At 44.8% G+C, this 25,605-nt stretch overlaps 1 protein-coding gene across 5 annotated transcripts in view; it reads left to right on the top strand.

The window, feature by feature from the left end:
• The window catches only part of WBP1L (WW domain binding protein 1 like), a 60,244-nt gene that overhangs the window by 7,716 nt on the left and 26,923 nt on the right, over positions 1-25,605 (top strand). The window contains exons 1-3 of one of the 5 annotated variants that reach the window (XM_060100177.1): positions 539-626; positions 720-771; positions 6,137-6,198. The exons of 1 other annotated variant lie outside the window; for it this stretch is intronic. In XM_060100177.1, the coding sequence (XP_059956160.1) occupies positions 6,184-6,198 (15 nt within the window). In that variant the 5' untranslated portion in view covers positions 539-626; positions 720-771; positions 6,137-6,183. Of the gene's footprint in view, positions 1-538; positions 627-719; positions 772-6,136; positions 6,199-15,759; positions 15,925-25,605 lie in introns of those variants that run through there. 3 more of the 5 variants (XM_060100167.1, XM_060100173.1, XM_060100159.1) reach the window with 3 other exon arrangements.

Here is a 25,605-nt window from a genome sequence, read left to right as displayed (position 1 = left end):
TGAGATCAGCCTTCCTATGAAAAGATGTGTGTGAAATAACCTCTTGACGACAAATTTCAGGTGGGACAGTTTAAAGCTTTAGTGTCCTGAATCCTGATGTCGCTCAGATTTGTTGACATGTGTTACCAGTCAGCTCATCATCGTCAGCCAACATCAACTATTTTGACAAAAGCACATTTTTTTAGTCTGTGGTTCAGTAAGCAGGTGAGCCTCCCTAAGTCACCCCATCTTAAACCTTCTTTCCTCTCACTTTGGTCTGCCTTTGTGGTTTCACTTTAAGAACGTTTGTTTTCGTCCCAGTGAAAGCCTGATGGCCAGTCACTTTCTTTTTCTGTGTCCTCCATGGTCCCACCACCAATCTGAACTGAGTCATGTTCTTAGAATTTTTTCCTTTCCTCATTCCGGATCTTGGCTCTCCTCTCATTTTCGGCCTCATGAATGTTAGTTTGTTCTCACACACGCTCAGCCTGCAGAAACTGTTAGATGTTCTCAGGTCGCCACGAGGGAAGCTGACAGTCCTGGACCTTACCAGAGCTGTGTCTGGAGGAGAGCCCTCTCTTCCAGGTCCAGGATGCCCCTCATCTGTGGGTGCTGGGCACAAGCTGGCTACTCTGTGGGTGCTGTGGGTAAGTTAGATGGCTTTGGATTCAGAATTCCAACAGCCTTTTGAATGCCTGGCCATCCATACACCTGAGGGCCTCTTTCTTTCTTGCCTTAAGTTGCTGGACTGACGTTTGAGGGACCATCAGGACCAGGTGGAGCAATGACCAGGTGGGTTCATTCCTTGCCCTACCACCCCAACTGTGGGCCCTGCTGGGGCCACCGATCCCACTATAACCGCACAGACAGAGCAGCCACTGGGTGACAGGTAATGGCAACAGCGGGTCTTGGTGACCTGTCCACTCAGCCGCATACAACAGTCAGGCTGAGGTCTGCCAGTGGGCACCTCCCTTTTGGCCCATCCTTTGAAGTTCCACTAGGTGGAGCAAAGTCTGGCCAAAAACCCACATGCAAATGTGGAAACCACAAACAAAGAAATACAAATAAATCCAGAACATTGCAACATGGGAGGTAAAGAAAAGGGAAACAAGTCTCATCCTATTGAATTCTGCAGCTTGTTGATACAATTCCGGGCTTTCCCAGTGTAGGAATTAAAGACTTGTCAGTCTTGCCTGGATGGGGTTTTTGGGGTTTTGGGGATACTTTCGCTTACTCAGCTACATTCCCATAGCTGGATTTATTTACTTTTGGTTTTCATCTTTCCATACTTTTTTCTGTGGGAAAGCAGATGAGCTGTATATCTTCTGTTCCTGGTGCCGTCATCACCCTCATAGAGCCACGGCTCAGTTTTGATTCACGATCTTAGGTGTTTTAAAGAATTTAAACTTGTTTTGGAAGAGATGAGAGTGAATGTAAGACGTTACAAGAATATTTGTGGTTTGGAACGGTGGATCCTAGAGTGAAGTTATCAAAACATTTCTGTTTTGATTTTTAAATATGGAGCAAGACAGATCTTACATTGTAACACTGTTTTGTTACACATTCTTGCAGATCAGAGACACGCGTGGTGCATGGAGAAAATAATCATATTTTTCAAAATTGTACATACTACTTTTTGTTCGCCGTTTAAAAATTAATCTTCCTCATCTAAAATTCCACCTGGCAGTTTCACTCCAATCATATCAAAACCCAACCAAACACAGACACAATGAAAAACACCATAGCTTAGTTTATTATCGGATTTACAGTTTTGTGGTTTATTTGGGAGAGAAAGTTAATATTTGGCTTTCTACACTGGGATGTTGGAGCACGGTAGCTCTTTGGGACTTGAATATAGAGTCAAACTGTGTGAGAAGTTGATCCTGTGTACTTCTTTCTTTTTTTCTTGAGTCCCTTGTCTTTAATTATGCAAATCCCCTTGCTGCTGTTGCTGTGGGTGGGAGCTGGGAGCGGAAAACCTGCACCGGCCTGATTTCTCATAAGGACCAATCTGGCTGTCTCTCCAGTCCCTTTCTTAGACCCGATTGCTGCCTTTCTTTGGGCTTTGAGGTACCTTTTACCTTTTCACATCAGTTTTTAATTACACAAAAATAACACACGCTCATAACAATGGTAAATAATAGAGAAATACAAAAATACTTAGAGGAAAAAGTGAGAGTTTGTGGTTGTGTATTTTTGGGTTTTCTGCTTATGCTGCAAATTTATAGACGTAGTAATATAACTCCTATGTATAAACTTACCTCCACACACATATAAAATAAAGTTGTTGGTATGGGTAGTGTTCTTTATTTTCTTTTATTTGTTTTTAAAGCAAAAATGGGATAATTTATATGTAGTACTTTAACAACATGCACCTTTTTTTAAAACCTTAATATATTGTAGACTTTTTTCATATCGCATATATGCCTCTGATTTTTTTTAATGCCTGTAATTGCTTTAGACCATGATTTATTTGACTACCCCTCCATAAATGAACGTACATTGTGTCCAAGGTATTGCCATTTCAAGCTGTGCTGCAGTGAACATTGTTGCACTTATTTCTTTCTGCAGTTTGCTAGGTTCCTAGAAGTGGAACTGGGGACTGTGGGCTTCCAGGGTATGTACATTTGGAATTTGGGGCCGGTAGTGCCAAGTTGCTCCCCAAAACAGCTTTATCAGTTCACATTCCCATCAGTAGGGCATGCAAGGGCTCACTTCCCCACACACATGTGAACATCATTTCTTCACCTGCACCCTCTGCTTATCCTTGAAGATGTGCCTTCTGACTCTTAACACAGGCACCTTGCGGTTTACTTTCTCAAAAGCCTATAGGTCTCTAATTGGCTTAGCTTCCAGTCTCCCTGTCTGCAAACTGGTTGCTCCCTTTGCTGTGGAGTAGGATTCACACAAGGGCAGTGAGCCTCTAGCCAGAGGAGGGTAGAAATGCCTGCCCATGTGCTGAAGGAAGTGGTTTGTGGTCCCTGGAAGATGTCAAGCAGGTGGCCTGGAGCTGTTGGCCAATTGCTGTGTGGTACACAAGTCTAATTTCATGCCCGAACTACCACCCCTCCGTGGTGGTCATCCCAGAAGAGACGCCTGGAAGTGGCACTGCTGAGAGTGCAGACTCTGGAGCCAGACTGCCTCCATATAACCTTGGACTAGTTAGTTAACTCAGTATCCTCATCTGTAAAATGGGTTAATAAGCACCTAGCCTGTAGGGTTATTGTGAGGGTTAACTGAGTTAATACTTGTAAAGCATTAGAGCAGTGCCTGCCACATAGTAATTACTTGGCAAATGTTAGCGTTTGTTGTTGTTGTTGTTATTAATTATTTTAGCTCTGGGGAACTTTAAGACTTCCCTCTTCCCTTACTGACCCAAGGTTTGTTTTCAGTGGAGGAATTTAAGAATATATTTTGGTTCACTCCTTGTCCAAAATGCTCGTGAATCACTTTCCATATCATCAGCCTTGGTGATCAGATGAGAGGTGTTTTTTCAACAACTATTTTCTAATAATAAGGTATGAAATCATTTATTCTTAGAGCAGGTAAGTTAGGATATATGCTATTATTCTGATACACGCACCACTGCAGCCTTTTGAGTGAGGAAAAGAGTGGGGGGTTGTGGTTAGTCGTTCATTCTGACCACAGTGCTGCCACACGCAGATCTGTCTGCTCTCAGCACACAGTGGACTGTACCGAGCTGAGGGACTCCCTCGGGCTTCTTGACACCTGTCCCCAACCTCCATTTGGTACTTCCTGTTCTGAGGTGAGGATGGTTTCTGTGGCTTTTTTTTTTCTTTTTTGTAATACAGCTTTATTGAGATATAATTCACATACCATAAAATTCACTCTTTTAGAGTATACAATTTAGTGGGTTCTAGTATATTCACAAGTTTGGACCACCTCACCACTAGCTAATTTCAGAACGTTTTCATCACCCCCAAAAGAAATGCTGTATCAGCAGTCATTCCCCCTCTCCCTGCCCCATCCCCCAAGTCGCTGGCAACCAATAATCTGCTTTCTGTCTCTATTTGCCCATTATGGGCATTTCATGTAAATGGAATCATATACCATGTGCTATTTTGTGAGTGCCTTCTTTCACTTAGCATAGTATTTTCAAGGTTCATCCATGTTGTAACATGTATCACTATGTCATTCCTTTTTATGGCCGATTAATATTCCTTTGTATGGTTGTAACACATTTAGTCCTCAATTGATGGATATTTGAGCTTTTTCCACTTTTGGGCTATTATGAATAATGCTGCTTTGAACATAAATATACAGTTTTTGAGTGGACATATGTTTTCATTCTCATGAGTATACACTTAGAAGTAGAATTGCTGGGTCATATCGTTACTCTATGTTTAACTTTTGAGGAACTGCCAGACTGTTTTCCATAGTGGTTGCACCATTATATATCCCCGCTAACGATGTATGAGGGTTTCAGTTTCTCCACATCCTCGTCAATACTGTCTTTTTAAAAATCATAACCATCCTAGTGGGTGTGAAGTAGTATCCCCCTGTGGTTTTGATTTGTATTTCCCTAATAACTAGTAATGTTGAACATCTTTTTGTGTTCTTTTTTTTTTTTTTGGTTTGTTTGGTTTTTGGGTTTTTTTTGGCCACACCATGCGGCATGTAGGATCCTAGTTCCCCGACCAGGGATTGAGCCCCTGCCCCCTGCGTTGGAAGCTCAGAGTCTTAACCACTGGACTGCCAGGGAAGTCCCCTTTTTGTGTTCTTATTGGCCATTTGTATATATTCTTTGGAGAAATGCCTATTCAATCCCTTGTTTTAAAGGCCCTTATCTGACTGACAGGACAGTGGTCTTCCCACGGAATCCCAGTGAGTGACTGTCCAAGGGGAGGTTTTCCTTTAAACTAGACTTTGTCAGGGCTCTGGCACTCTAGACCTAGCCATGCTAACATCTCTTCTCGTGACCCTGGACCAATTACTTTACCTCTCTGAGCCTTCATTACTTCTATCAGCATCTCCCAGAGACGGCTCGGAGGCAGCCATTTCTGCTGTAAGAGGAAGAGGCCCTCGTGGTCACAGAAGTCTACCATTTCTCGTGGAGATTCATGATGCATGTGCTTTACAGTTAACCCTCTTCAGAGTCTCACAGTTAAGAAACGTATATGAATCCCTTATCAGATAAATGATTTGCAAATATTCCCTCCCAATCTGTCTTTTTTTTTCACTTTCTTCATGGTGTCCTTTGAAGTACAACTGTTTTTAATTCTGATGAATTCCAGTTTATCTGTGTTTTTCTTTTGTTGCTTGAGCTTTTGGTGTTCCCTATTTGTTTTAAGGGCTCTGTAAAGCTTAATATTATTTAGGGTCAGAAATGGACATTATTCAGAATAGAATCCTTTAATTTTTTTTTTATTATGGAGCATTTTAAACATTTACAAAAAAAAAGAGAATGGTATAATGAACCAGCATGTACCCATCTCCCAACCTCAGCGATTTAGTGTCTTGGCCAGTCTTGTTTTATCTATACTGTATCTACTTTCACTTCCATTTATTCCCAGTGAAATTATTTTGAAGCATATTTCAGACTTCATATCATCTCAACCATAAATAGTTCTGTTTGAATCTCTAAAAGATAAAAGGACTATGTTCCCGAACGTAACCACCCTCCCATATCACACCCTAAAAAATTGACAATAATTCCTTAATGTTACAGGAGAGGATCTTGTGTGTGAGAATTTAATTTGGATCTAGGGGTAAAAATACTATTAGAAAATTCAGCTAATTATGATAGTTCTTCAGTTTTCGTGAGTAATTAACCCTGTGTCACACTACTTTAAAAAAGTTACTCCCCGGTGACACGCTTCAATCCTATGAGTATCAAAAGTGCTCTTCCAACCACAGCTTTTTCTTTTTTACTTGAACAGGTCTAGTGGTGAAGTTTTAATCATAGCAGCCCACTCCCCCCTTTTTCCCTCTCAAAAGTTTTTTTTTTTTTTTGGACACATATCCATTTCCAACCTCTGCCCAGTATATAAAGTGAAAGATTAACTTATGACTTTTGCCCTCAATTTCTAGTGTAGGGAGAATTTTTGGAAAAATCCTGTTCTTATCTGAGATTGCACAAATGTTCAGAGAAACCTAGGAAAATGAGGAGACCCTGTTTGCGTATCTTCTCTTTCAGCTCTCCAGGGCCTAGGCTGGGTGTCCCCATCCCGTGTCTGGCTGACCATGCCCACCCTCAAGGTACAGTATTGGCGGCGGTGGGGGGGAGCGGGGGGGGCGCTGTCTCACGGCTAATGAGCAACGCTGCTGAGGGAGAGATGGAACATAGAATTTGGAGGCTGAAAGATACCATAGAGATAATGATGCTATGAACAGATGTTTGGTAAGAGAGGCTGTGCTGTTTGAAATGTAGGAGGTTTAGGGTTTTACAGTCTTCTTAATTGTGGGACCCTTCAGAGGCTTAACTGTAAAGCACGTGTATCGTAAAGGGTCGGTAAGCTTCTTTAACCATGTGAGTCTCTTATCGCAGAAATGGCTGCCTCGGAGCGGTCTCTGGGTGATGCTGATAAAAGTAATGAAGGCTCAGAGAGGTGAAGTAATTGGCCCAGGGTCATGAGAATAGGTGGTAGCATGGTAGAGTGCCAGAGCCCTGACAGAGTCTAGCTTAAAGGAAAATCTGCCCCTAGGCAGCCAATTACTGGGGTTCCATGGGAAGACCTCTGCCTCTTCAGTCAGAAACCCTAGGTCTAGTCCTAGGTCAACTCACACTTCCAGACCAGTGTACTGCCCGGCAAGTGGGGATGGTAACTGCCTGGCCCTATCACCAGCTGATATAAGGAACAATGAAAAGGGATGTGAAAGTAGTTTATAAACCTGAGATCTCTGCAAGGATGATGCTTTATTGTGTCTCTCATTGGTTAGTGCCACCTTTTCTGTAACACTGGGAATTCCCTAGTGGTCCAGTGGTTAGGACCCCGTGCTCCTACTTTCGAGGGCCTGGGTTCAATCCCTGGTCGGGGAACTAAGATCCCACAAGCTGCACGGTGTGGCCGAAAAAAAAAAAAATGTAATTCTCAATAATACTGAGCACATCTTGCCAAGAATGTGCATCTTGAGAAAAGTGAAGGACTTTGGAATGTTGGATATAAAATATAAGATATTGGCACCTGCTACTTCTTTTCAGGGAGGGACAGTGACTTGTGCTGACTTCTTGCTGTGATGGGGGATGCTTTCTCAAAGGCCCTTCCAGCGTTTTCGCCCTAAGTTTTCTGCTTATAGAGTAGGGTCTTCCTGCCCACTTCTGCATTGCTGTAGTGCTTTCTTCATGATTTGGACTCTGGGTCAAGGTGTTTTTGAAACTGCTGACATCCTGTATTGCCTCACTCTCTGCGGCCTGGGAATCCAGGGTTCAGGTGTGGCCCGTGGTTGGGTGTAATGTGACGAAAGGTCCAGCGTCCCTGCATCTGGTGTGATTCCCTCTCCAGTTTCACCACCTTCAGTCATCATTTTACTTGGGGTGTGGGCGTGCATGTTCCAGAAGTTTCCCTACTCCCTACAGCTTATGGGAGGGATAAGTTGTCATGAAGTTTTCCGCTGGTAGTTTTGACCATGAAATCTTAGACCTGGAGTAGATTTGGTTACCAAACAGCCTAAGGAAGGAGGAGGTAGTATTTGATATACGTAAGATCCAGGAACTGAGGGAAGGCCTAGTGCCAGGAGCTGTGTTTCCAACTAGGCCTTATTAAGTTTCACAATCCTTTAAACAAAAAAGGCGACTTCCAGGTGTTGCTAATGGAGTTTCTGGTGAACTAGAGGCAAAACCAGAAGCCGCTTCATCCCACTCCCCATAAAGGAAAATCTGTCACGGGGGGGCTTAGATCACGTCCCAGCTGTGCCTTGAGGAAGGCAGTTTTGCTTTTGAGATGGCTTAAGTGCTTTAAATTCCTCAGCTGAGAAATTAGATAGCCAGAGGGTTTCACAATCCCTTCATCAAGCCTCCTGAGCTCAGAGTACCATCCAGGTGCACTCCTTATCTCTTAGCTGTTTTTCAGGTTTCTGTGACCAGAAAAAGTCACCTGCCCAAATGTTCGGGGATTTAGCTGCATTAGCTTCATTTTTACCATCTTCTCTTTAGTCATCAATTCTCTTCATCCATGTGACCAGTTTTTCTTGAGGGCCTGCTTTGTGTGAGGCATTACTTGGTATTGTGAGGGACACAGAAATGAAAGTTACCCATCTTGCCCTTAAGTTGCTTATACTATAGAAGAGGAGATAGGCCTGAGAATAAATAACTTTGCTGAATTTATGAGCACGTGAAAGAGGGAGTGGTACTACCAAATGTAAAATAGATAGCTAGTGGGAAGCAGCTGCATAGCACAGGGAGATCAGCTCCGTGCTTTGTGACCACCTAGAGGGGTGGGATAGGGAGGGTGGGAGGGAGACGCAAGAGGGAGGAGATACGGGGATATATGTATATGTATAGCTGATTGACTTCGTTATAAAGCAGAAACTAACCATTGTAAAGCAATTATACTCCAATAAAGATGTTTTTAAAAAAGTGGATTTTCCTATAAAATCACAACCAAGATGATCTCTCGCTGGAGAGTGTGCACACTTGCTCTTATGACTTTGCACCGAGGGGGCCCGGAGCTGCTTCCAGGGACTTAGAGTTAAGGTACCTTTAATAAAATGACCATGATGTTAGCCCTTTCCTTGCGCCTACCACCATTGCACCAAAAGTGGAGTCTCTCTCTACCCTGCCCTAAATTTAAATATAAGGGAAGGATGAAATCAGATTTAGTGGGGACCTTGAAGACTACTTTTCCTAAATGGAGTTCTCTTTCCAAGTTACATGTGAGAGTGTATCATGTAGTTGGTGTGACCTAGGTCCCCCCCCCCTTTATTTTTATTCCGATCTTTGGTTTAGAGAGCAATTTGTGAGGAGACGTGAAATATTTCTGGGGACAGCCCTGAGTTGTAGCTTGCTGATTTTCATGTAATTCTTGGCTACTTGACAGTTTGGTGAACTGTTTTCAGGGCAGGAAAAATGAACCTAGCATTTTGGTATAAAAACAAACAAGGCTGCTGTTGTACTTGATAAAGCTGAACTTGCAGATACAGCAACAGCACCCTTAACCATCAGTGACAGCCCCCTGTCAGTGGTGAGTTTCAGAGACCCCTGGACTCTCCAGAGAGGGCAGTAAATGTTTATCCATGAAGGTGATAAATATCAGTGGGGTGATTGATTGTCAGCAGTAAAGGATTTTCTTGTTAGGGGGCAGAGAAGCAAGATGCAGAAGCCCTAGGAAGCTGTTGTAAACTGGTTTCATCTTCCGCTACTTTGATTTTTCTCTTTTTATTTTTATTGTTAAAAAAGCTTTTAAAAGTTTATTTGTTGTGATTGTTTATGAGCTATTTCTATATATATATTTTTAAATTTATTTTATTTATTTTTGGCTGCGTTGGGTCTTCATTGCTGTGCATGGGCTTTCTCTAGTTGCAGTGAGCTGGGGCTACTCTTTGCTGTGGTGCGAGGGCTTCTCGCTGTGGTGCGAGGGCTTCTCGTTGCAGTGGCTTCTCTTATTGTGGAGCTCAGGCTCTAGGCACGTGGGCTTCAGTAGTTGCGGTGCGTGGGCTCCTAGTTGTGGCTCGCAGGCTCTAGAGCTCAGGCTCAGTAGTTGTGGCACACGGGCTTAGTTGCTCCGCGGCATGTGGGTTCTTCCCGGACCAGGGCTTGAACCCATGTCCCTTGCATTGGCAGGCGGATTCTTAACCACTGCGCCACCAGGGAAGCCCTGGTTTTTCTCTCTTTTTAGAAGGCTAAGGCTGTACCATTGCCAAGGGTGTCTTCTCTCCACCTCCCACATCCCCCCCACAAAGTCAACTTCAAGATTTATCATATTTTAGTAGTAGTCATCAGAAAGAAAAGATATGCTGGTTACAGGTACTCAGTAAATATACACATGTATGCATTGTACCTCCAGCTGATCTTTGCCTATCGTCTGCCTTTCTCAGATGCCCCGTGTGCCCTTGTTTCCATGCTTTCAGTCATGCTTGGCCCTGCTTAGTGTGTTCACCTTCTCCCCGCAAACTCTACATGATTTTTAGTTAGCCATCTCTTGGTAAAACTTTCTTTGGCCATTTTATCCCTCAATAGCTTCCCTTCTTCAAGCCCTTCGTGCATTTACCGCCTCTACCCCTCCCCTCACATTTGTTGTAGGGTGCCTACGTTTGTCTCTGTGTCTGCTGTCTTTTCTCTCTAACTGTGTAATCGAATAAATCAATCCTCCAGGGCAAGACCAGTTCATCCAGTGTTGCATCCTTCTCATCTCCATGGTATATCCCGGGTGGCTGGATGCGACTGTGACTATCATGTCACAGGAGAGGGGGAAGTGACGAGTATAATATCAAAATACTGTCTCCATGCGTGTTCAAGCCATTCTGGAGCCACACAGACCTGGTTGTAATGCTGGCTCCACTGCTTACTAGCTGTGTGTCCTTGAATGATTACCTAACGTCACTGAAGCTCATGTTTTTCATCTGTAAAATATGAGATATCAGCGTAAGTTAAGATCCTCCCTCTCTGAAATATATCATTTGATGTTTAGCAAGTGATTGCAATTGAGGGCTGTTTGCCCAGACAACTTCTGGGAAGACTCAGTACAATAGTAGGAGAGCATCCACAGGTTTTCGTGGATGCCTTGTAGAAGAAACAAGCCCTGTGACTTGTAGAACTCCTTGTCCTGCTCGGAGCCCAGGAGAGGTGTGTTTTCTTGCCTCGGCAGGCTTGCTACACGTCTGCCTTTGTCCAGCCCCAGGACACAGATCATCTAGTGTTCTTGGTTTCTGGCAGCTGAGCAGTCCTTAACATTTCTACTTGGCAAGGTTCTGCAAATCTTTGTTCTGAGCTTGGAATTCTTCCTATGGCATTCCCCAAAATAATTACTTCAGGATCCTTTTATTGATGCCAAGCCTCGCATTCATGACGTGACAATATCTTGGTTTGACTTTGATTGTGGCGCTCCCATTGGTTTGGGGGTTGGGTTAGTATTCATTTCTGTGTTTTTTGAGTCAGAACTCTAGGGCATTTAAATGTGCTTGTGCACAACCCGAGAAAGATAAGAAAGGTCTTTTATTTTTATCTTAGATGTTCTGTGTCGGCCTAGCAGCCTCTACTCAAAACTCCTGGAAATATAAAGGCTTTAGGTCTGGAGATTATCTCCTGCCCTAGAAGCCTGGCAGTTGCTGTCCTGTTCTGACAAAACCCTCTTTCTTCAGATTCCTTGATTGCGAAATGAGAAACTCGGGGGCCCTCAGCCCTAGTCTCCTTTAGCCTCCACTGGCCAGATGACAAGCACTTCACCAGGTTAGTTGAGATCCAAGGCATGGAAGACCTTCCATGCCAGCTTGCTCCTTGTGTGGGGACCCATTGTGTGTTGGGAACATATGAGAACTTAAGGACTTCCCCAGTCATTTACCTCACAGAGCTCAGCCCCAGAGTGGGTCAGAATGGGAGTCCTGGGGCCCCAGCGCCCTGACTCCATCCTTGGGAACATCACTGTCAGATCCGGTATAAGTGACAGTCTTATAGACAGGATTCCGGAGCACTGACCAGGGACATGCATGTCTGCTCAGCGTTCAACTGACCCTCAATTCTGGTTTTTGCCTTATTGGCAACTTCTGGTTTAATATCATGACTCCTGTATTACTGTAAAGGAAAGAGTCTTTGGAGCCAGAGACTTCATTCAAATCCTTGCTCTTCCTCTGCCTACTGTGTGACCTTGGGCAAGGTCTCTATATGCTTCAGTTTCTGCAGCTGAACAATAAAGATAATAATACCTACATCATGGGGTTGTTGTCACATTAAGTGAGATGTTGGTTAAATGAAGTCCTAGCACAGAGGCTGGCTTATTGTCAGTAATAAACAAATAACTGTCTCTCCCTGCCTTCTTCCCAGAATTTAAAGATTATAAATGCATAGGCTGCTTAGAAAAAGTTGCCAAAAGATTCTTAAATCAAGTACAGTGAAGGAATGAATTCCACTAGCCATGAACATATATGCTGTTGCAGTATGTCTTCTTTTTTTTTTTGTATTTATTTATTTTTGGCTGTGTTGGGTCTTTGTTGCTGTGCGTGGGCTTTCTCTAGTCGCGGTGAGCGGGGGCTACTCTTCGTTGCGGTGCGCGGGCTTCTCATTGTGGTGGCTTCTCTTGTTGCGGAGTACAGGCTCTAGGTGCGCGGGCTTCAGTAGTTGTGGCACGTGGGCTCAGTAGTTGTGGCTCGCGGGCTTAGTTGCTCCGCGACATGTGGGATCTTCCCGGACCAGGGCTCGAACCTGTGTGCCCTGCACTGGCAGGAGGATTCTTAACCACTGCGCCACCAGGGAAGCCCCGAACACTGTCTTCTTAAATAATAAGCTAATCCAAAGATTCCAGCATTACTATCTTTGTGAGTTCTCTGAACTGGGAAAGAGGGGTCTGGGTCAGTGGAAGGATGTCTCAGACATTGCTTGGGGCCATAAACAGTTGTTAAACTGCGACATTTTTTTTTTGAATTTTATTTTATTTTTTTATACAGCAGGTTCTTATTATCTATTTTATACATATTAGTGTATACATGTCAATCCCAATCTCCCAATCTCCCAGTTCATCCCCAAGGAACACCCCCCTTGGTGTCCATACGTTTGTTCTCTACATTTGTGTCTGTATTTCTGCCTTGCAAACCGGTTCATCTGTTCCATTTTTCTAGATTCCACATATATGCGTTAATATACGATACTTGTTTTTCTCTTTCTGACTTACTTCACTCTGTATGACAGTCTCTAGGCCCATCCCCGTGTCTACAAATGACCCAATTTCGTTCCTTTTCATGGCTGAGTAATATTCCATTGTATATATGTACCACATCTTCTTTATCCATTCATCTGTCGATGGGCATTTTGGTTGCTTCCATGACCCGCCTATTGTAAATAGTGCTGCAGTGAACATTGGTGTGCATGTGTCTTTTTTGAATTATGGTTTTCTCTGGGTATATGCCCAGTAGTGGGATTAAATTGCAACATTTTGACAACATAATCCTGCTCCATCCCCGTTTAGTGTGACTCTTCCTTTTTTTTTTTTTTTTTTTTTAATTGGTGAATTCAGCATTGAATTAAATTCTGCATTGTCAGGCATATGACCAAAATGGTTTGAAGAAGGATTTGACTTAGCTTTGGTCCACCATGTATGAACCTGGATCACTTACATAAAAGAACCCTTTTTTCTCAGACTAGCAGAAATTGCTGATTATCCTCTTGCCTCTTATATCCCCAAACTGACTGCTGTGTCCCTGGGTTATAATTTTTGTAGAGCATGAAGAAAAGTGAACTCGCCTTCCTGGGAATGCCTGCATTTGCCCATTCAGCTTCTTTTTCTCCTCATCCCCCAAATCTTAGCGCTCAGTGAGGGTTGGTCAGGGACTAGGGGCAAGGAAAAGTAGATCAGTGAGAAAGAAGCCATTCTCAGTTATCACTTTGTTAGAGTATATGATGTTGTGCTCAGTGTAATGTTTTGGGTTTAATGCTGCCTTGCACAAGGAACTTACAATCTTATAAGACGATAAAAGTAGGCAAATGCTGATTAGAAACGCTGTCTTGAGTAGCATCCATAAAAGGATGATTCATTAGGTTGGGAGGAAATTGGGCAGCCTGTGTTGCAATTTTGATAATTTAGATTGAACTTTCACAAGATTATTTTTGGATTTCTAATAATTTTGTTGCAGTTCCACTTATTCAGAGATGACTGCTGATAAATATTATTTGGAAATGTGGAATGTTTCCTTTGCCCATTAGAGCAAGGGTTCTTGACTGTTTTGCTCATGGTGGTACCTCCAGCACCTAGACCAGTGCCCTGGCACACTGTGGGCATTCAATAGGTGTGGAATGAATGAATGAATAATTATACTTATGCCATGTACTCTTTCTGTAGAGCTGCAGGTGGCACCTAACTCTCTCTTGTTAGGTAGGTTCAGACCAGAGTTGCCCAGGAGGGGCTGAGGATGCCCCTTCCTCCAGTTTGATTGTCAAAGTTAATAATGCTGCATGTGTTTTGAGATGGTCGACGGTTGCAGGGAACTGAGGAAATGAAAGGAGGGCGTTGGAAGCAGCCTCTTCTCTCTTGTGCCTCGATGTCCAGGCCTGCCTGTCTGGCAGTTCGGCCTGTATGTAAGGGTAGCAGCAAGGCATGGGATAGGCTGGATGACCGTGTCTTGAGGATACATATTTGCTGAAGAATGGCTCCCTAGTCCCCAAACACCTGCAGCAGCAGAAGCCACTTCACCCCTCTTCCCTTCTGCAAAGCAATGAGGCTGTGAGTCATTTTTTTGTGAGCCTCCAGGAAATGGCCCAGCTGGCTTGGCTCAGGAAAGTCGATGTGACCTTGACCGTCAGTAGACCTGCAGCAAGCACATTGTGTGTCTGGCTGGATTCACTAAGTACTTTTGGCAACTCACCTTGCTGTAAGTGTTATGTACTGCTAATTTATTGTCCTAGGTGGAGGTGAAAGATACTAATTTGCAAGAATCATTTCTGAGTTACCTGGGTCTGCTCAGCACAGTGCCAGTCCCACGGGGGCCTTTGATAAGTATCACTGAAAGAAAATTGTTGCAGAAAGTAAAAAGAAAGACGAGATATACTTGCTTTGAGTGACAGAAATATAATTATTAGAAAGTAACTTTGGGTTGATAAAGTTCCTCTGAAGATTGTTCTCCTTGAGAGTCATTTCTGCAAGTCCAAATCCAAACACAGACCTTTGCTAGTGTTGTCTTTGGTAGAGGATTCAGGGCTGGAGGGAGCGACTGTGACCTGCTGTTGAGGGAACAGTGGCCAGATGAGAGTTGGCTTACACCACTGACTGGGAGAAGTCAGATGAGGACGCCAACCTTATAGAGAGCCGTTTTCTCCATAAACTGAGCTTAGAGAAGAAAGCCTGACAAACCTAAGGTGGTGAACTTTTCAGAAGCAAGAGTTGGTTTAAATATAGATGATCTGCTTCACTGGCAACTTGGAGGCTGCGGTGGGACTTGTTGTACCTTTTGTAAGACAAGTGAGGAAAGATGTTGGCACCTGCACACGCAATTTGTTTATGAAATATAAACTCTCCTGTCCAAGCGAGAGCTTGAGAGGTCAGAACCCAAGGTAGCAGGTCCTGCCTTCGCTGGGGGAGGGGTGCCTCTCCAACCTGTTTCTGTGAATTGCATCCATCCCTAGAGAAAGTTGAAACAACCAGGCCAGAGTGCACTTTTATTGAGCACCAGCTCTGACAGGGGTGGGGGGAGGAAAAGTTTCTGTGAAACTGACAGCCCCTGGCCTCCTTTTCTTTCCCAAGGAGGAGAAACAATACCTTGGGAGCTATTAGAATCCAGTCGTTATTCGGAGAAGTGTAGCTCTTTTCAGCCTTAGAGCCTTGATTTATGTACAGCCCAGCCTGCTCAGAGCCGATGGGAGCGGGCAGCGGGCAGCAGCCCCCATCCTCTTCCTGCTGTGGGCTCCAGCCCTAGGTGGGTCCAGGGCAGGCCTTCGTAGGTTTGCAGCACATCCTTCTCAGTATTCCACAGCAGCAGCTGTCTGGAGTTTTTTCTGCCGTGCCTGAACTGATGTCATTTCCCCCTTGGCAGACAGCTTCAGCTTTGCTGCATCTGAGATATGTCACGAGAAAGTGGGGGTGGGTCGGAGCCAGGCGGGGGGGGGCGGGTGGGAGGCTGGTGGGGGGAAGCAGTGAGGAGAGCAGGAGGCAGAGTGCCTGCTTGGTCCCAGGAGTCTGTTTACTTTCTCTTCTTTGCTAAGGAAGGCCGGTTAACCGGGACCGCTGAGTACCAGGCCCACCAGGGAAAATGCTCATTCCAAGACCTTAACTTTTAAAAACCCTTTTTTCCCAACGTTAGTGTGGACGATGCTCTTGCAGGATGCCTTTCCTTTTGGGTCTTAGACAGGTAATGGAACGGGTGGTCCGTGGATCGGGTGCGGGAAGGGAAGAAGGGTGGGAGTTTATCATCCTGCTGCTTTGGGCGGAGGGAACCTTTTAGAAACTGTCTCGCAGTTAAAACAGGCCAGCTCCCACAGAAGTTTCCAGTCTTCCTTTCCTGCCTGCTCGTTGCTCCTTATTCCCAGAGCCGCCGTGTTCTTAACCCCCTACCTCCCCGAGGTCTCCCTGGGGCCCTCCGTTCTGATTTTCCATTCGCACCATAAAACCGTTACCAAAGCCTTAGGGAGGAAACAGTTGCGTGAGGCTGGGGAGGGGGAGAGGCAGAGCGGGATTCTTGATCAAACCCCCTTTTATTCCTTCTCCATTTTGATTTGGCTACTTAGCAGAGATTCCTTCACAGTTCCCTGGTCCTGAAGAGATTCTGAGTTGGGGTCGGGGCCTTCTTTTACAGGGTAGGGCGCCCGGAGGCTTTCTCCTCCTCAGCGTGTGGTCAGGGCTGCGTGACTGAGGGATGGCCTGAATGCCTCAGAGGGGTGGGGGTGGCACTGACCACATTTTGGCCTTCCTGACCGATTTTTCAAAGCCAGCAGACCCCTGTGGCAGAGACTCGATTGCTTTGCGCGCGGCTGTTTGAAGTAGGGGCACTGAATTATAGCCGGTAACCTGGCGTGGAATGAGAAAACAGTAGCGAGCGACCAGCTGCGGTCTTCTGAGAACACGGCTGTTGCCAACTGTTTGTTCCAGGGCTTCTGAGAGCTGGCCACCCCTGCCCCCTCTTTGGTCGGAGAGGCACGTCCTATCGGAATGTGTAACTGTAACCAGTGGCGGCTGTAGGAGGGGGTGGGGACAGACACACACCCTCTACTGCCTGTTCCAGGGGGAGGAAAAGCCACAGATGTGATCAAACCAGAAGCCTTAGAAAAGAAAGTCACTGCTAGGGACTGCTGGTTTAACCCCACTCTTAGAAAAGTGTTAGAGTCTCCCTTGGGTTGCCTGAAATTCTTTTAAAAGTAAGCTTTTCTGAAAAGCTCCGCACGTTCCATTACTGCTCTTGTTAATCTTCAGAGTTCCTTTGATGCAGCCGATAGGCAGAGCGTTGGGGGCCCTTTTTGAGCACCTCCTCTGTCCCTCAAGAAAGGCTGTCCTTTTAACCCACGGGCAGAGTAAGCCCTGGCAAGGATTTTGAGCAGCGTTGGAAATAGGATGGATGAAGCATCCCATGTTATGTCAGCAGGCGGGGGGCGGGGGGGGATAGCGGCTGGAAACTGCCTGATACAGTGGAAAGAGCAGGGCTGGGGAACCAGAAAGACCCAAGTCTATATCCTGGCTCCCCACCTGGGTCTCAGAGGCTGCTTAACTGCTCTGAGCCTCATCTTTGAAATGGAAACAGTATAACCTACTGGAAGAGTCATTGGGAAGATTTCACAAAAGAATATTTAAAACACTAGCACCTTGGCTGACTGAGAATAGGCATTTAGCAAAAACGTAAGGAAACAAGAAGCTAGAGGACTGGTTCCTTTACAGAGGTGAAGGATATAGTGGGCAGGAGCTCTTGCCATGGGATTTGGTCATTGTGCATTGACTGAGACTTGGGAGGCCACTGCTTACTGTCCCAGTGTAATTTACTATCAGTCTTGCTCCTGTCCAGTAACCTCTGCTCAGTTAAGTGAAAGGATGCAGAGGTAGGTGGAGTGAAGAACTGGGTTGGTTGTGGGGAGCATCTCAGAGGATCCACAGCAGGTGAATCTTTGTTCTTGTTTCTGAACGGGTTCCTGATAGAGGGCCGAACTAGAGGACCTCTTGAGGCCCTTTCTGCCTTAGGCTTCTGTGATTCAAACTTTGCCTATGAAAACCCTGAGTATTTTTGGTGACATAATTTTGTATATTTCTAGCATTTCTGTGTCTGACAGTGTAACTGTTTTTTATTGGAGCTATGTTAAAGCCAGCCTTCTAAAGATTACTTGGTGATAATTCTGTTTTTAAGAAAATGACACAAGACATATATGCTGTTAGTCTTTATCATACATAATATATATATGTGCTTTCATATATTATTTCCCTCTTAATCCACGTAACACCCGTCTTACGTGGTAGTGTGATTCTGTTTCTACAGAAGTGCATGCTGAGGCTTACAGTAGGTGAGTAGCTACTTGTCCAGAGTTGCTCAGCTAGCCAGAGAAATGGTAATCGAAGTTCTGTTTGTTTGTTTGTTTTGAACCCAGGTCTTTTAATTTGAAAGCCTGGTGTTTTTCTCACTACCTATCAGTGTCTGTGAAAGTGGAGTTGGATTAATGCATTGTTCCAGTTGGGGCATATTTTCTGAAGGTTGTTTCTAGGTGGCCCAGGTACCAGATACATTTTACTCTGTGGAAGATTCTCATGCATGCAGCATCTACTGAATAATGCCTCTGCACTTAATGAATGCGAACTCGGCACAAAGGCTAAATAAAGCACAATCCTTACTTCCAAGGAGCTCATACTCTAAAGCAGTAGTTCTCAAAATGCATAAAAATCACCTGGGAGTGGGGCTTATTAAAATGTAGATTCAGTAGGTGTGGGCCCAGGGCCTAGGAATCTGCATTTCTGTTCCATTCCCCAGGTGGCCCGGACCCCGGTGGTGTCTGGCCCCACTCTGAGCAAACCCCACCCCCACCTGCACTTTAGTAGCTGGGAAATAATTACATGACAATGTGCTAAAGCCCGAAACAGAGGATCCCCAGGGACTAGGACAGCAGAGGGTGGGAAAGCATCTAAATCAGGCTTGGGGAGGGGGGTGGGCACGGAAGGCTTTCCTGAGAAGGTGATATCTGATCTGAGTCTCAAAGGATGAGGAGGAGTTTACCAGACATATGAGCTGGGGAAAGAGCATTCCAGACAGATCAGGTTGGGAGTGTTGTTTTTGTTTTCTCCTGCAGATGAGAAGGGAAACTGTCATCTGTGAGTCTTGGTATTAAGTATGCCTGAGACAAAACAAGGATCTCGGTTCATCTAGTATTGGTGTCCTTTATGACACTGAGAAAGAGGGAGGCATGAGGGACCTTCAATCTAATAATGAGTGTGGCATGAATTCAGTGTCTGTGAAGGGCAGATAGGCCTCAAGGCTGTATTAGTTCTTCCAGTCAAGGGACAGTTAAGACAGCCCCGTGGAAGCTACAGTGTTGTCTAGAGAACAGTCTTTTTGTGCTTAATGGGGCTGAAGTTTGGAAGAGAGTCAGCTGCTGAACTTTTGGGCTATGGCACCACGTGCCAGATTTTAGATACAACACACAGTTGAGCATGCCATCCCTTCATTATCTGGCAAGATCAGAAAATGAGGGAATCCATCCTGTATACCTCACAGATGGATCACTGATTTTCAGAGAACAAGATTGCAACAGAATGTTCTTGGTCTGCTGATTTGAATGAATTCTATTTCATGTTTAATTCAGAAGGTATTGATTTTATAATGCTGAAGGATTCTTATGACCGACATCTATATCTGAAAAGTATTGAGCACGTGTTCTACTCAAAGCATGTTGTGGATACAAAGAGGTATCAATAGAAACTCTATCCGTGCCCTCACAGTCAGGCAGGTGGCGTAGAACAAGCACGCAGGTGATGGAACGTTAGGCAGGTGGCGGTGGGCGAGTGACAGTGGGAATGGAGTGGTACAGTTCAGAGGTGTGGAAAGGTGGCCTTTGCAGGGGGTCCTTTCCACAGTCCAGTGGTCTCAGTTGTTGCACCGTGGGTATGTGGAAGGGCCAGTTGATGGAAAGTTCTAGTTGCTGGAATGCAGGCTAGATCCGTCAAGACAGGAATTTATATCCTGTACCTCGAATGTTGCCTTTCTCTGTGGGAAAATTATCCCCCAAATTGCCCTCACTGATGAAATGAGATGATCCCTGATACTGAAATGAGTAGTCCCCAGTGAAACTGGGGTGGGTCTGGGGCCCGCTCAGGCAGTGTGCCCTTGCCCAGGTTGGAATGTATGGGTAGAGGCACAGGGGGCTGTTGGTATTCTTGAAAAGGCCCCTGCTTGGCCTGGTGCTGAATGTGACAGGGCAGCCAGAGTGTTGAACCCCAGTTACTCCCTGGACACAGGGAAGGCAGCCTGGAGCTGCAAGCGCAGGAGCCATGCCCAGGGAGAGGGTAGGCGGAATTTGCCGACTTCCAGTTTAACCCCTACACTGCTGAATATCAGCCAACGTTGACATGATACTTTGATTATTTTGTCCCAACAGCCACCCATCAGGTAGGAGGTCTTATCTCCTTTCACCTGTGAGGCAGCGGAAACTCAAGAAGTTCTTTATTCGCGATCACAGAGCTAACGTGTGGCAGCGGTAGCTCTGGAGGCCACGTCTCCTCAGCGCTGTCCTGCTGTTGCACATCGCTGGTACGGTTCCCGCACCAAACCTGCTGCCAGACCTTCTCCCTGCGGCCCTGTTCTCTGCACGGGACTGAGTGTCCCAGTCGCCATTACCCTCCTGTGTGTGCTAATTTTAATTAGCCTCTCTACCAGGTTCAGGACAAAGTAAGCAAGACCCTGCTGGAAGGGAACTGGCTGTATATATTATAAATGCAGCAAACACCAAGTAACACTTGTTTGTACTACCAGAGGTGGAAGCTAAAATTCTTTTTGGAACTGATTTGTAACAGTCAGTGAAAACGACAAGCGACAGCTCCATAGAACACCTCAGTTCCCTACAGTCACCTAACAGAAAGGATGGTTCTTGTCCAAGCCCTTTCAGGTGACTTTTTAAACACCCCCCAACCCCCCAACCATCTCTGTTGCAAGAAGCTGCTTTTTTAGAGGAATGTGCTTGTTTTTCATCACATTCTTGTTATCAAAGCAAAGAGAAACCAGTGAACTGGACAGTAACTTGGTGGAAAAGAAGACTGTATCTGCTGATTTTGAAACTTTTATCCAGGATGGAGCCAAAGAAAACATTCACTTCCTCCAGTAATATCCCATGAGTTTGATCCACCCCCTCCCACCCCTTTTCCTTGAAGAGGTAAATTTTAGTCCAGGAAAACAATAATTTGGGACTACTTGGAGGAAAAAAACCCCCAAAACTGTGCTATAAAATTCCTTCCCCTGCCCTGACTACCCAGCAGCTGGATACCAGTTCCTCCCTGGCACTTCTTGACTCTATTTGTTGCTAATTTGTAGCAACACTGAGTTGAAACAGCCCTGCATTTGACCTGGTTTAGCCATTTCTCTGCCCCCACTGTAGCCATTGCTGCTGTGGGCAGGGCTCAACTGGACTTGAACGTGGACCTCACAAGAGTCACCTGTTGCTAAAAATGGTGATTCAGTCCTAGGTGACTTGCTTGACCTGTCTTGTTCTTTTAACTGAAAGAGAGAGGAGGGGCAGTGGCAGAAAGCTATATACATCTCAGTAGAGAGGGAGACAGGCTTTGAGAACGGCCGGCCGGCCGGAGTGTGACACAGTGACTTACTTTCCTGCAAGTGGCGTTATGTTTTGCTGGGACTGTGTCTCACAGAAGACATTGGTTCCTTTGGGCATGCATGAAGGGGGACAGAATATTCTTTATTGTTTGGTTCTCTTGCTTAACACACATGCTCTCAGGAGCTTCCACTGAACTGTGACACATGGTCTCATTCTTTTTTTTTTAACATCTTTATTGGAGTATAATTGCTTTACAATGGTGTGTTAGTTTCTGCTTTATAACAAAGTATACATATACATATGTCTCCATGTCCCTTTCCTCTTGCATCTCCCTCTCTCCCACTCTCCCTATCCCACCCCTCTAGGTGGTCACAAAGCACCGAGCTGATCTCCCTGTGCTATGCGGCTGCTTCCCACTAGCTATCTATTTTACGTTTGGTAGTGTATATATGTCCATGCCACTCTCTCACTTTATCCCAACTTACCCTTCCCCCTCCCCGTATCTCAAGTCCATTCTCTAGTAGGTCTGCGTCTTTATTCCCGTCTTGCCCCTAGGTTCTTCATGACCATTTTTTGTTGTTGTTTTTTAGATTCCATATATATGTGTTAGCATACGGTATTTTTCTCTTTCTGACTTACTTCACTCTGTATGGCAGACTCTAGGTCCATCCACCTCACTACAAAGAACTCAATTTCGTTTCTTTTTATGGCTGAGTAATATTCCATTGTATATATGTGCCACATATTCTTTATCCATTCATCTGTTGATGGACACTTAGGTTGCTTCCATGTCCTGGCTATTGTAAATAGAGCTACAATGAACATTGTGGTACGTGTCTCTCTCTCTTTTTTTTTTTTATAAATTTATTTATTTATTTTTGGCTGTGTTGGGTCTTCGTTTCTGTGCGAGGGCTTTCTCTAGTTGCGGCGAGCGGGGGCCACTCTTCATCGCAGTGCGCGGGCCTCTCACTATCTCGGCCTCTCTTGTTGCGGAGCACAGGCTCCAGACGCGCAGGCTCAGTAGCTGTGGCTCACGGGCCCAGTTGCTCTGCGGCATGTGGGATCTTCCCAGACCAGGGCTCGAACCCATGTCTCCTGCATTGGCAGGCAGATTCTTTAACCACTGTGCCACCAGGGAAGCCCCACGCGTCTCTTTGAATTATGGTTTTCTCAGGGTATGTGCCCAGTAGTGGGATTGCTGGGTCGTATGGTAGTTCTGTTTTTAGTTTTTTAAGGAACCTCCATACTGTTCTCCATAGTGGCTGTATCAATTTACATTCCCACCAACAGTGCAAGAGGGTTCCCTTTTCTCCACACCCTCTCCAGCATTTATTGTTTGTAGATTTTTTGATGATGGCCATTCTGACCGGTGTGAGATGATATCTCATTGTAGTTTTGATTTGCATTTCTCTAATGATTAATGATGTTGAGCGTTCTTTCATGTGTTTGTTGGCAATCTGTATATCTTCTTTGGAGAAATGTCTCTTTAGGTCTTCTGCCCATTTTTTGATTGGGTTGTTTGTCTTTTTTGATATTGAGCTGCATGAGCTGCTTGTAAATTTTGGAGATTAATCCTTTGTCAGTTGCTTCATTTGCAAATACTTTCTCCCATTCTGAGGGTTGTCTTTTCGTCTTGTTTATGGTTTCCTTTCCTGTGCAAAAGCTTTTAAATTTCTTTAGGCCCCATTTGTTTATTTTTGTTTTTATTTCCATTTCTCTAGGAGGTGGGTCAAAAAGGATCTTGCTGTGATTTATGTCATAGAGTGTTCTGCCTATGTTTTCCTCTAAAAGTTTGATAGTGTCTGGCCTTATATTTAGGTTTTTAATCCATTTTGAGTTTATTTTTGTTGTATGGTGTTAGGGAGTGTTCTAATTTCATTCTTTTACGTGTAGCTGTCCAGTTTTCCCAGCGCCACTTATTGAAGAGGCTGTCTTTTCTCCATTGTATAGTCTTGCTGCCTTTATCAAAGGTAAGGTGACCATATGCGCGTGGGTTTATCTCTGGGCTTTCTATCCTGTTCCATTGCTCTATATTTCTGTTTTTGTGCCAGTGCCATACTGTCTTGATTACTGTAGCTTTGTAGTATAGTCTGAAGTCCAGGCGCCTGATTCCTCCAGCTCCGTTTTTCTTTCTCAAGATTGCTTTGGCTATTCAGGGTCTTTCGTGTTTCCATAAAAATTGTGAAATTTTTTGTTCTAGTTCTGTGAAAAATGCCAGTGGTAGTTTGATAGGGATTGCATTGAATCTGTAGGTTGCTTTGAGTAGTATAGTCATTTTCACAATGTTGATTCTTCCAATCCAAGAACATAGTGTATCTCTCTATCTGTTTGTATCATCTTTAATTTCTTTCATCAGTGTCTTATAATTTTCTGCATACAGGTTGGTTGTCTCCTTAGGTAGGTTTATTCCTGGGTATTTTATTCTTTTTGTTGCAATGGTAAGTGGGAGTGTTTTCTTAATTTCACTTTCAGATTTTTCATCATTAGTGTATAGGAATGCAAGAGGTTTCTGTGCATTAATTTTGTATCCTGCTACTTTACCAAATTCATTGATTAGCTCTAGTAGTTTTCTGGTAACATCTTTAGGATTCTCTATGTATAGTATCATGTCATCTGCAAATAGTGACAGCTTTACTTCTTCTTTTCTGATTTGGATTCCTTTTATTTCTTTTTCTTCTCTGATTGCTGTGGCTAAAACTTCCAAAACTATGTTGAATAATTGTGGTGAGAGTGGGCAACCTTGTCTTGTTCCTGATCTTAGTGGAAATGGTTTCAGTTTTTCACCATTGAGGATGATGTTGGCTGTGGGTTTGTCATGTATGGCCTTTATTATGTTGAGGTAAGTTCCCTCTATGCCTGCTTTTTGGAGGGTTTTTATCATAAATGGGTGTTGAATTTTGTTGAAAGCTTTCTCTGCATCTATTGAGATGATCATATGGTTTTTCTCCTTCAATTTGTTAATACGGTGTTATCACATTGATTGATTTGCATATATTGAAGAATCCTTGCATTCCTGGGATAAACCCCACTTGATCATGGTGTATGATCCTTTTAATGTGCTGTTGGATTCTGTTTGCTAGTATTTTGTTGAGGATTTTTGCATCTATGTTCATCAGTGATATTGGCCTGTAGTTTTCTTTTTGTTTGTTTGTTTGTTTTGCCGTGCGCGGGCCTCTCACCGCTGTGGCCTCTCCCGTTGCGGAGCACAGGCTCCGGACGCGCAGGCTCAGCGGCCATGGCTCACGGGCCCAGCCGCTCCGCGGCATGTGGGATCTTCCCAGACCGGGGCACAAACCCGCGTCCCCTGCATCAGCAGGCGGACTCTCAGCCACTGCGCCACCAGGGAAGCCCAGGCCTGTAGTTTTCTTTCTTTGTGACATCTTTGTCTCCTTTTGGTATCAGGGTGCTGGTGGCCTCATAGAATGAATTTGGGAGTGTTCCTCCCTCTGCTTTATTTTGGAAGAGTTTGAGAAGGATAGGTGTTAGCTCTTCTCTAAATGTTTGATAGAATTCACCTGTGAAGCCATCTGGTCCTGGGCTTTTGTTTGTTGGAAGAGTTTTTTTTTTTTTTTTTTTTTTTAATTTATTTATGGCTGTGCTGGGTCTTCGTTTCTGTGCGCGGGCTTTCTCTAGTTGCGGCAAGTGGGGGCCACTCTTCATCGCAGTGTACGGGCCTCTCGCTATCACGGCCTCTCTTGTTGCGGAGCACAGGCTCCAGACGCGCAGGCTCAGTAATTGTGGCTCACGGGCCTAGTTGCTTCGCGTCATGTGGGATCTTCCCAGACCAGGGCTTGAACCCGTGTCCCCTGCATTGGCAGGCAGACTGTCAACCACTGCGCCACCAGGGAAGCCCCTGGAAGACTTTTAATCACAGTTTTAATTTCATTGCTTGTGATTGGTCTGTTCATATTTTCTGTTTCTTCCTGGTTCAGTCTTGGAAGGTTGTGCATTTCTAAGAATTTGTCCATTTCTTCATGGTCTCATTCTTGGTTTCAAATACTGCCCAGCCTATCCTGTGGTTTTCTTCAAGGATTTAGAAATCCCTGGTTACCCCCAGGCAGTGGTGTGAATACCTGTGACCTCCCACTCCTCGGGGTGTGGCTCTGGAGTGTGGTTGGGAGGCCCAGGATAGGCTCGGACCGGCTGCCAACAAAAATAGAATGTGCAGTCACTCCCCTGCCTCAGGAGTAAAGTTCCGGGTTGATGGGCCAGGCTCAGATTGTGCTGGGTTACTGTAAACCTATCATGGCCAGAGAGCCTTTGGTAGGTCCCGCAGCCATCATGTGAAATCACATTGC

This window comes from Mesoplodon densirostris, chromosome 1, assembly GCF_025265405.1.
Source record: "Mesoplodon densirostris isolate mMesDen1 chromosome 1, mMesDen1 primary haplotype, whole genome shotgun sequence".
NCBI classification, from domain to species: domain Eukaryota; kingdom Metazoa; phylum Chordata; class Mammalia; order Artiodactyla; family Ziphiidae; genus Mesoplodon; species Mesoplodon densirostris.
The sequence above is the reverse complement of the archived record's forward strand: the minus strand, read 5'-3'. Positions and strand labels throughout refer to the sequence as shown.